This window comes from Perissodus microlepis, chromosome 12 (genome assembly GCF_051167445.1).
Source record: "Perissodus microlepis isolate ML-2025 ecotype Zambia chromosome 12, ASM5116744v1, whole genome shotgun sequence".
NCBI lineage: Eukaryota > Metazoa > Chordata > Actinopteri > Cichliformes > Cichlidae > Perissodus > Perissodus microlepis.
Genome location: NC_140472.1, coordinates 35,671,687 through 35,683,796, shown reverse-complemented (window position 1 = coordinate 35,683,796; position 12,110 = coordinate 35,671,687). Strand labels below are relative to the sequence as shown.

Sequence of the window (12,110 nt, the reverse complement as noted above, 5' to 3'; positions counted from 1 at the left end):
ACGGCGGTGCTGGGCGACAGTCAGCGTGGGAGTATTGTACCGAGCCTGGTAGTAATTGCTGGCATCGAGCTAAGTAGAGACTGACCTGCTGAAGAGAAGACTTAACTTTTTGTATTCATTTCTCCTAGGATAGAGACGGGAGGCTCAGCTGGAGAGGAATTGGTGAATGCTGGCTCACTAGGGGAGAAGACACAGACACAGTACCACACACAATTGGGAAACGGGAAACTCACTCACACGGAGGACTACTTGAACATTGGACTCTTTGTCACCCTTCCTTTTTCACTGTAAATAAAAGCACTGTCTGTTCCTTCAGAAGCTCCACACCCGGGTCCCTCATTCCCCGTGACAACCAGAAGTGATTGAGTGAGTAAGTTTACCAAGTGACGTGAGTTACAGCTACACCAAAGTTTTCTAGATATGTGACTAATCATAGCGACACCCTGGGTGACCTGAAGGGAATGGGAATGGCAGCAGGAGACAATTTAAACTGGAGTTTACTTTTACGATTCTCCGATTATTGTTCACATTAAAGAAATAACAGAGAAGAGAATCACTGGAATTTATTTCAGTGTTAGTTTAATATTCCTTTAAAATGTACTTCATTATATTTAAAATATAATGTGACAACAGCAAATGAAAACAGACTTACACTATTATATATAATTTGTAATTTTATAGAATGAACAGTCAGAACAAACATAAGAGGAAAGGTTATTATTTTTTTCTCAGAAATGTTGCACAGTGGTGGCAGCTCATGTAAATGTTATAAGGTATTCTGGGTAGGCCTGGATATCATTGAAGACCACAAACATGGTTGGATTCGACATGTTATCTGTGACGCTGTCATATAGGTCTGAAGCGCTCCCAGATTTGGCAGGAGGGGTGATCATGCCACTGTTTCCTTGGGTGTATTCTCCAACAAGAACCTTGGCCTGGTACATGCGCTTGTGTCCTTTGGCGTCAGGGCTGGCGTAGCCTTGTGCTGAATAGTTTGGGTTCACAGCAAAGTAAGAACCTTTGCCAATTGCTGCACCTACTGACAGAGCGAATAGATAAAAAGATTTAGTCAAAGATGGTCGACAAAAGCTTTTTTTAAGTGAACGCTGCTCCACAGCTGTGGTCTCTGTCAGATATGTATCATGTATGTCATTAGAGTGTTTAACTATCAGTTTGTAGGTAGAGGGTAAAAAAAAGCTGTGGCTTGTTTCTGGTAGCCCAGGTGTAGCCGGGAACATCAGCCCTAAATGTTGGTAAAAAAAAAGGTTTGTGCCTGTTCTTCTAAAGAATATGTAGATAGATCCGACTGAGCAATTTGAAAATCTGTCGTGAAACACGGGATGTTTTATTTCTCCAACAACCAGTGAAAGTGTCATCCATTGATTAATAAACTACTGACTGTAAATGATCTAAATAAAACATGCCAAAAAATAAAACATGGAAATCAGCATAATAACTGCTGAGGAACATCTGTCTGGACTACAGGGTTGAGCCAGCAAAAGACAAGACAGCAGAAAATGTCTCTCACTGACTCAAGCTATAACTGAGCAGCAGTGGAAGAAAACACAAGGAAAAAAACAGAAACAGAAATACAACACGAGTGTTTTTGTTTAACATAATGGAAGAGTTGTTGAAGTGACAAGGAAACAGTAAACGGCTAATAGCAAACATGCATCTCCAGAAATATGATTCATGGCATGTCACGAATTTATCAAATCATCATTTAGCCTGGAGAAATAGTTTGTTGCTTCATAAGAAAGCCCTCCGGAAAGCCAGAACATCTTATTACTCATCACTGATTGAAGAAAATAAGAACAACTCCAGGTTTCTCTTCAGCACTGTAGCCAGGCTGACAAACAGTCAGAGCTCTGTTGAGCCAACCATCCCTTTAACGTTAACTAGTAATGACTTCATTTAATAACTTAATATTCACTTAGACTCTTTTTCTCCAATTGATCTTTCTGAGTTAATTTCAATAATTACTTCCTCCAAACCATCAACGTGTCTTTTAGGCCCCATTCCTACAAAACTAATTTAAAATTAATTCTTCGATCTTAAATATGATCAACCTATCTCTAATAATCAGCTATGTACCACAGGCCTTCAAGCTGGCTGTAGTTAAACCTTTACTCAAAAAGCATCTCTAGACCCAGCAGTCTTAGCTAATTATAGGCCAATCTCCAACCTTCTTTTCATATCAAAAATCCTTGAAAGAGTAGTTGTCAAACAGCTAACAGATCATCTGCAGAGGAATGGTTTATTGAAGAGTTTCAGTCAGGTTTCAGAGCTCATCACAGCACAGAAACAGCTTTAGTGAAGGTTACAAATGATCTTCTTATGGCCTCTGACAGTGGACTCATCTCTGTGCTTGTCCTGCTAGACCTCAGTGCAGCGTTCGATACTGTCGACCATAATATCCTATTAGAGCGATTAGAACATGCTGTAGGTGTTACAGGTACTGTGCTGCAGTGGTTTGTATCATATCTATCTAATAGACTCCAGTTTGTGCATGTAAATGGAGAGTCCTCTTCACACACTGAGGTTAATTATGGAGTTCCACAGGGTTCAGTGCTAGGACCAATTCTGTTTACATTATACATGCTTCCCTTAGGCAGCATCATTAGAAGACATAGCATACATTTACACTGCTATGCAGATGACACCCAGCTCTATCTGTCCATGAAGCCAGATAACACACACCAATTAGTTAAACTGCAGGAATGTCTTAAAGACATAAAGACCTGGATGGCCGCTAACTTTCTGCTTCTTAATTCAGATCAAACTGAGGTTATTGTACTCGGCCCTGAAAATCTTAGAAATATGGTATCTAACCAGATTCTTCCTCTGGATGGCATTACCTTGGCCTCCAGTAACACTGTGAGGAACCTTGGAGTCATTTTTGACCAGGACATGTCCTTCAACGCACATATTAAACAAATATGTAAGACTGCTTTCTTCCATTTGTGCAACATCTCTAAAGTTAGAAATATCCTGTCTCAGAGTGACGCTGAAAAACTAGTTCATGCATTTATTACTTCCAGGCTGGACGACTGTAATTCATTATTATCAGGAAGTCCTAAAAACTCCCTGAAAAGCCTTCAGCTAATCCAAAATGCTGCAGCAAGAGTCCTGACAGGGACTAGAAAGAGAGAGCAGATTTCTCCTGTTTTGGCTTCCCTTCATTGGCTTCCTGTTAAATCCAGAATTCAAAATCCTGCTCCTCACATACAAGGTCGTAAATAATCAGGCCCCATCTTATCTTAATGACCTTGTAGTACCATATCACCCTATTAGAGCACTTCGCTCTCACACTGCAGGCCTACTTGTTGTTCCTAGAGTATTTAAAAGTAGAATGGGAGGCAGAGCCTTCAGTGATTCTCACGTATTGGGTTCTGTCACTTCTGCAGCTGGTCCGTCACATTATTGTCACCCCAAAAACACTTCCTCTGTCAATTAAGAGTTGATTTCTTTTCTACTTTCACTTTGTTCTATTTAAATTCATTTGTGTTTCATTCAACTGCTGTTGTGTTTTGTTTTGTTTTGTTTTTACTTGCAGTGTTTGACCTTATAGGCCTCCTTATATTTTACTGCAACACACAAACCTCTGTTTTTTTCTTGTTTTCTGTTTTTCTCCTACACAAGCAGGTGTTCAAAGTTAGCAGTCAATATTATTCTACTAGTAATAGATATGACATCTTCATGTTACCTAGCAACCATCTACCAATCTAACATCTTCTGAAAGATTTGCTGATTTTATATTCACAATAATAACATGTAATTTAGCAAATACTGAATATATGGACTTTGATATCTTTGATATCTCCCAATCATGTTGTCAGTAGTGTCAATATTCCATCATTTCACACATTAACAGCAGAAGTTTCTGCAATAACAAACTGAATGAATGAAAAGTTTACATTTTATATTATTGTTTCTGTTTGCACACATTATTTGTTACATATTTGGTAAGGATATTATGGCGTCTGCTAATTGATATTACTGTTCTATAAGCAATCAATGTGCCGTGTATGAGTGTTCAGGTACCGTTTGTTCCTGCGTAGCTGCGGTTGAAGCCTTTGTTGTTGATGAGATCGACAGATGTAGCCCTGGTGCCATGAAAAAGAAGCTTTTCGTTGTTTTTATGTTTATTCTTTGCCTCCATTTGCTTCTTCAGGATCTGGTAGTTCTGCCACAGTGTTGGATTTTGGACCCGTTCAATCTGCCAACACAATCCAAACACATTATTACTTCTCATAGTTCTTACCTTCTTACCTCTGGTTATTTTGTCTAATGATGTGTGTATATAGATATTTATCTTTTTTGCTCAATCATGAAAACATTTCTTCCTTACTCCTTTTTACTAGGAGAAACCTCCACCTGGCTCTCTTTGTACATAGATGAACTTTGAAAGATTTCATCCATATGAAAGAGGTCTGCTGAGGCTGGCTCCAGCAGTTTCAGTCCCCATAGATTCCCATTTTAAATGTCCCAACTTTATAGCACAAATACATACGTTATGGTTATGTTTTGGTCTCTATAGATAATCACTGCCTTCATACCAACTTTGGGGATGAGGAGGAACTTTTATATAACTTACTTGTTTGATTTATTTAAGGTCTAAAGTTTGCAAAGCTTCACCTCAGCTAACTGGAGTCAATAAAGTTTGTGTGTCTACCATGTGTGTGCTGTTGGAGCCTTTTGGAGCATTGTCCTATTATCTCACAAATAATATGGCTGAAGTTCTGTTAATTATTCTAACAGAGCTCCAGTTTTGGGCCACAGTGAAATTATAGGATTTCACTGTGGACTCAATGATTCCCATGATGCATTGAGTTTTTCCTTTCCAGTCATCTTTCTCACTCAACATGTGTTAACAGACCTCTCTGCATTGAATCATACTTGTTATTAATCCAGTTATAAATGGTGAAGCTAAAACCAAAGCTTTGACCTCACACCAGTGGGTGATTCCATGGTGACTTCATCCATCTTTTATGTACAGCATATGTAAAACATTTGTTTACTATGGAGACTTTTACTAGCCAATTTTTTTAACCGTCACAGTCATACAGTCTGCTCCGTGTGACTGAACATACACTGATGATGTTAACATGAAGTTGATTCTTTGTCAGTTCCTGCTCCACGTCGTTGTATTCCTGAGATCCTCGAGTCAGAGCAAACAACTTTAAAAGGTCTCCTTTCATGTCCTCCCAACAAGAAGGCAGAGGCAGAGCAGTGTCATCTGTAAAAACCATTGGAAGAGCTCAGTTCAAACTAACAGTGCATATATACAACATGCTGTGATTAGAGTTTCAGTGGAAGATGTAAAATGTGGTGGCTACAGACTGATCACCTCTTCGGTTTTTCAGCTTATTTTTTATATTATTATTATAATTTTTTGTATTTTAACATTTTAAGGGAAGAAGTCAGAACTCACCACTTAGTGTTCATTTAACCTGTTGCATTTTTCTGAGGTAAAACCTCCATAAAAGACAAAGTGCCTAGACGACTCACCCTTCACCTCTTTCCGAAAGAGCTCCATAGGAGGCCTCTTTGCTGTAACTGCTTTTCTATGTCCTGGATCAGCGGTGTACGTTTCATTGTTGATCTTGATCTTCACCTTTTGTTTTTTCTCTAGAGCCTCCTCCAGTTTGAGGTTGGTGTAAATGTCAAACGGCACCATTGAACCACTGCGGTCTGGATACTGCCATTCTACCAGACTGCTCACTAACAAGGCCTGTCTCTTTGAGTTCTCCGCCCTCTCCACTTTCCGGATGATGTCCCTGATGGTCATCAAATAGAAAAAGCTGTTAGGACTTTGCACTGAACATTCTTGAAATACATTTACGTCTCTGTTTGCTGACCTAAGTGCAGACTCAGCAGTGAACACGTCTCTGGTCAGACCCTCCAGGTGGATCTCGGGGTCCTGGTCTTCTGCTCCTTTGTCCAGACGGATGCTGACCGTCAGTTTCCTCTGCAGAGCCTTCAGCTCCTCCATGTCAGCCTGTGACATCTGACTAATGAACGGGTCAGAGATGGTTTTCTGTGCCTGCTCAGCAACAATCAGGTCATTAATCCTTTTCTTGGCCTCACTCAAAGCCTGCAGGGTTGGAGAAATCGTGGTACATTTTAGTTACAGGTATCGACACATTTTCTTAAACTCACAGAAATAGATTTATTCAGTGTTCTGGAACCATTTAATGTGCATCAGTCTGTCCAGTAATTCTACACAGGCTCTCTGACAGCAGCCAGATTTGTCTGTGAGCAATGTCGTTCCAGTCTGGAGATGCCCTCGGTGAGAGGCCACGGGCAGGGGTGAGTATACCTGCATCCCACTGGTTAGCTGCCTGTACGTTGGGGTTTTTTGAGAGGGTTTGTTCTCTGCACTTTCGGGTCGGGGAATGGGTCCTGTCGTTTGCACTTATATGCCAAATGACAGTTCAGAGTAACTGGTCCTCTTGGAGTCACTGAGTGGGGATCTTGAGGGTGCTCTATCTGAATTAAATTGAATCACAGTTTGTCCATAATGGACATCACGTTCGAATATAAGAATGCCTAGAGCACAGGATACCTTAGCATACCATAAGATACCACAGATCGCAGGTTAAATGAGCACAAAGTGCAGAAATCAGGATACCATAGGTTGCAGGTCTATGATTGATTTTGTAATCATCAGATCTGCAGCCATATATTCTGGACACGGGTGAAGAGAGGAATTGAGCTTTCAGCTGATCACTACTTTTGGTGAGTTAGATCAGGTGGCAGGGGAGGATGCTGGACAGGCCTCGTGCACCCAAACCTATAGTGAAGGTGCAAGGTGTGCTGGGACCGCCTTGTAGAGGCCCTTGTCGGCGAGATCTACAACTCTCACCTCCAGCAGAACTTTGACAACATTCTCAGGGATGCTGGAACATTGAGTCCAAATGGACCATGTTCCACATCTCCATTGCTGAGGCTGCTGTAAGGAGCTGTGGCTGCAAGGTGATTGGTGCCTGTCATGGTCGTAATCCCTTAACCAGATGGAGGACACTGGAGGTGAAAGGAACCATCAAGTTGAAGGAGTCCTATGAGACTTGGTTAGCCTGTGGGACTTGAGAGGCAGGTATTGCAGGCCAAGTAGAATGTGACTGAAAAAATTGGGCGTGGGAGGAGTTTGGTAAGACCAGGGAAAAAGACTTTTGGTTCTGGGTATGCAACACAGGAGGGGACAGTGGTTGTCTAACCACACGGTATGTAGTGGGGGTGGGACACTATTCACTTCAACTGAGGATCTAGTTGGGTGGGGGAAGGAATGCTTTGAGGCTCTTCTTAATCCCACTGACACATCTACTGTATAGGAAGCAGAGTCTTGGGACAAAGGGAGCTACTCACCAATCATGGAGGGCAAGGTCACTGAAATAGTTAACTCCTGTTGCCTCTTGATTGGCAGACTAAGGTGGTCGTCCCCATCTTTAAGAAGGGGGACCAGGGAGTGTGCTCCAACTACATGGGGTTATATTCTTCAGCCTCCCTGGGAAAGTCTATGCCAGGGTACCAAAGAGGAGAGTTTGTCCATTAGTCGTTAGTCTGCAGCTGAATGTGAAGTGGCAGGAATGAAAAATAGCACCTCCAAGTCTGAGGCCATGGTCCTCAGCCGGAAAAAGGTTACTGCCCCAAGTGGAGGAGGGTCTTGTTCACGAGTGACGAGAGAGAGTAGCGAGAGATCGACAGATGAATTGGGGCCGTGGCTGCAGTGATGCGGACCCTGTGCCGGTCCGTCGTGGTGGAGTGGGTTAAGCATAAAATTGAAGCTGTTGATCAACATCCCTACCTTTACCTGTGGCCACAAGCTTTGGGTAGAGAACAAAAGAATGAGGTTGTGGATACAAGAAATGAGCTTTCTCCAAAGAGTGGCTGGCCTCTCCCTTGAGATAGAGTGAAAAGTTCAATTCAGTCTAAGTCAATAGTGCCAAATTATTATAAATATTATATATTTATAATTATTATAAATCCTGGAATAAACTGCTAATGGAGAATTCTAGTCCCATGTTTCTTCTTTTTCCTTTCTCAGATAATATTTATATATGTTTTTATTTAGGCAACAAGGATTATGGTGTTAACATATCTTGTAATTTATGTGGTTTCATGTTGATGATTTATGTTGTTATGTCCAAGTTTATTTCTGTTAAAGCAGTCATCAGACAGATGAATTGGGGCCGTGGCTGCAGTGATGCGGACCCTGTGCCGGTCCGTCGTGGTGGAGTGGGTTAGCATTAATCAAATAAATAAAATGTAGCAGTGGCCCAATAATTTTAAAATAAAAAGAATAAGCATGAAACTATTTGTATGTAATTATGACTTGGTTAATTATGGCTCAAGGTGGAAAATCTATAGATATTATTGCAAAATAACAGGCTATTAAATGATACTGTTCTCCCTTTTTTAGTGTAGAGTTTCCCTATAACAGGGCTGTTAAGACATCGCACATCACAATATACATGCAGGACCGCAGTCAGGACAGAGCGCTGTTTGGACTTCATGTAGTTCATGTTATAGAAAACCTGCTTGCACATGCATGTCGAGCCAAAGATGTTCAGGAAGAAACATAGAGAGAAATGTGTCTCAAAAGGTTTTCAAATGATACACAACCATAAACTAAGCTTTACAAATGTGTGCAATGATTTGTGTGTAACTTTTGAGGACTTACACGTGCTTCAATCCACACACAAATATGAAGCAATCTGACCTCACTAATACCTATTTTACAAATGTGTACATCTAAACCTGAATACATACTGATCATTTATGCAGAATTTATTTATTTAAGTTCAGCTTGACACATGTCTAAAACTACACATAACATCTCTCTCGCTCACTCACAAAACTTTAAGTATGTGTGGACGAATCACCTGTTATGCACAGATCACGTTGAGTTTGGCTCGTAGCTGCTAACCAGCTGTCTGGTCTGGGTCAACTTATAGCAAAGTGGAGAGAGGCGTCGGAAAGTTGCACCAGCAGAACATTATTCCTCTGGAGGCGGTAAACACAGTGATCAGCTGAATCCTAACATTTCGCTCACAGCTGGGCCTGTTCGACTCTCTTTTGGCTGCAGCGGCTGCTACTATAAGCATACTTTTCTTCTTCTCACTCGCTGTAAACTTCGTACTGCAGATGTTACTCTCACTCGCACACACACTGCAGAGAGAGAGGCGGTCCCTGTCTTCGCCACAACATTCAACCGTTGGCACAGAATACATTACCCATCAGGTTACCTACTTAAAGGGAAGGTTATGCCTGAAACATTTAACATTTTCTTAGGTTTATTTTTTCACCAAAGCTTGTGGGAGCTACAGCTGAGGGGAGCCGTCTTCTGTTTTAGACCACACAGGCTTTGATTTGTTTTGTTCTCTGATTAGCACAAAGATTTGCAGTTTGACTTTGGGCACGTTGCTCGATCCAGATTGCATTGCTACAATAGGCAGGATATGTTTGATTGTTTGCTTGTTTTCCATCCATCCATGTGTGTGCAAAAAATTAAATATTGTTGGAGTAAAAAATAAATGAATAAATGCGTACCTTATTGTCGTCGGCACACAGCTGAAACACTGTGGGCTCAAACTCTTCCCTCTCCAGAACTAAGTCAACAGAGCTGGACTGATCCGACCCAGATACCAGACCTGACATGAACTGGCGGACTGATGCTGAAACAATAATAATATCCAACGTGAATCCATCTGACAACATTTTATGTTATGATCAGAAGTTTCCAAACACTCATTGTGAGCATGAATGTCAGGGTAATTCTGGCCTTTTAATGATTTCTTTTGACTGTTTTTTTCACAGCGTGAAGTGATTGTAGAGCAAACACATTTAATGATGGTAATAATGGTCCTGCAGTGTCTTCATGCCCAGTGATTACTGACTGACCGAATACTCATTTTTATATTTTAGCATTTACTGTATCTTTCACCCATTCCTTCTGGCTATAGTTCATCTTATGTGTTTATGGAAGTGTGTAAAGCCCCAATTCCAAAAAACATAGAAAACAGATACTTACACTAAGACATTTTACAGTTTCATTAAAATTATTAGTTTGTTTTGAAAGAAAGATTTTGAAAACACTCCCTATCAAATGCATCATTGCCTTCACCACAATGACCAGGAGGAAAATTTAAAACTTAATTTAAAAACACATCACAGATATGTAGAGACTTACATCTTCAGTATCGAACCACAGAGATGTACAGATAGTTAAATTCTTTTACTTAAATTATTGTGGAATACTTTTTTGATTTTGGTCAATAAAAGAGCAAACATTGTCTTTTAGGAGAAATTTACTGGTATTTTTTAAGCCACCATGATCAAAATGAAATGGATAAGTAAATAATTTCCCATCTACAGTTGGGTTTCCCTACCAAACAACAGCGACATACCTTTGAATTTGCCAAAGACACTCTTCTCCTCCACCGTCTCTCCCTGTCTCTTCTTCAAGCTCATGTGGAAGTGGTTCAGCATGGCCGTCTGGAAGATCAGGATCTTCACACTCTGAACAAACCTCGGCTGTTTCTTCCTCACAAACTCCACCACTGCATCCACCATGGCATCAGCCACCGCTGAAGGGCTGGCCCCTCCCTGACCTGACAGGCAGACAAGGACCAAGTGATGATGATGGTGATGATGAAAGGATGGAAAGAGGATGAAGAGTACACTTTGTGAAACTCAACAGAGCAACAATCTCACATCTGGCTGCAACATTCATTACAGCTCGAAGATGAAAGAGTTGGACAAAACCAACAAACTGATGGTTTTGGTGTAATCTAAGATCTCATGGACTCTGTAGAAGGGATCTGGTTAGTTGGCGTGTTTCAGCTAAATATTAATTTGGTGTGACACAAACTCTGATCGGACCTTTGCCATAGTTCCTCATACAGTAATGACCTCTGCACACTGCTGCACAGCAAATCAGTGAATACCATAAAATAATATGTACAGACCTGTTCCCAGGGCAGGGAAGGCCACAGAGCTGAAGTTGTTATCCTCGCAGAACTTCAGCACAGAGTAAACCGTGTTTTTAATGTTTGCAGGGTCGTTCTGGCCGACGACGTGGACGATGTTCCTGCTGGGCAGCTGCCCGGCAGATGTCAGGATCATTGCATGAGGCTGAGCCATGGAACTCACTGCAGAGAGGAAGCACATGAGGCTTATAACACAGTGTGGCAGAATTGGTATTTTCCAGTCCAAAGCTTTACACGTTTGAAATATTTTAAAAAGTATTCCAATCTGATCCATAATTTTGAAATTCTATTTTTCACATCGGAACCTGAAATTTGGTAAAAGGTAGTAACAGCAAGGTAGTGACTTTACAGTAAAGATATTGATCGATATTGATTGTTAGTCTAAGAGATGGGCCAAACACAGCTGGACAGGGCTGTAGAAGTGCATCAACCCAGCAACAGGACTGGTATATGCGCCTTTGTGTGAGGAAGAAGAGGAGCACTGTCAAAATCCTACAAAATGACCTCCTGCAGGCTACTTGCACATGTTTCTGTGTGAGTAGCTGTACAAACTGTGGAAACATTTCAGTAAATGCAAAATTGCAAAGCGTTTAAGTGTCTTATCATCTACAGTACATAATATCACCAAAAGATTCAGAGACTCTAGATAAATCTCTGTATACAAGGGACAAGGATGAAAACTGAAAAAACATATATCGATCATGAGTTTCAGTATTTAGTTGCAAAGAACCAGATGCAAAATTTAATGCTTTAATTGATTAAATAACTCACTCCATAAACTTCATCCATCCATCCTCTACCGCTTATACTTTTCAGGGGCGCGGAAGGTGCTGGAGCCTATCCCAGCTGTCATAGGGCGAGAGGCGGGTACACCCTGGACAGGTCGCCAGTCTGTCGCAGGGCCAACACACGGGGACAGACAACCATTCACGCCTATGGGCAATTTAGATGAATCAATTAACCCCACTAACTGCATGCCTTTGGACTGTGGGAGGGGGCCGGAGTACCCAGGGTTTACCCACGCAAACACAGGGAGAACATGCAAACTCCACACAGAAAGACCCCGGCCTGATGGTGGAATCGAACTCAGGACCTTCTTGCTGTGCGGCAACAGTGCTA

At 41.3% G+C, this 12,110-nt stretch overlaps 1 protein-coding gene across 2 annotated transcripts in view; it reads right to left on the bottom strand.

The window, feature by feature from the left end:
• Positions 1–548: 548 nt before the first annotated feature.
• The window catches only part of LOC146376793 (protein mono-ADP-ribosyltransferase PARP14-like), a 34,496-nt gene continuing 22,934 nt past the window's right edge, over positions 549–12,110 (bottom strand). The window contains exons 16-23 of one of the 2 annotated variants that reach the window (XM_084945369.1): positions 10,971–11,153; positions 10,410–10,613; positions 9,553–9,677; positions 5,862–6,097; positions 5,512–5,780; positions 5,094–5,239; positions 4,045–4,219; positions 549–1,039 (exon numbers count right to left, since the gene is read on the bottom strand). In XM_084945369.1, coding sequence (XP_084801495.1) covers positions 756–1,039; positions 4,045–4,219; positions 5,094–5,239; positions 5,512–5,780; positions 5,862–6,097; positions 9,553–9,677; positions 10,410–10,613; positions 10,971–11,153 — 1,622 coding nt within the window. In that variant the 3' untranslated portion in view covers positions 549–755. The remainder of the gene's footprint in view (positions 1,040–4,044; positions 4,220–5,093; positions 5,240–5,511; positions 5,781–5,861; positions 6,098–9,552; positions 9,678–10,409; positions 10,614–10,970; positions 11,154–12,110) is intronic. The other variant, XM_084945370.1, reaches the window with a different exon arrangement.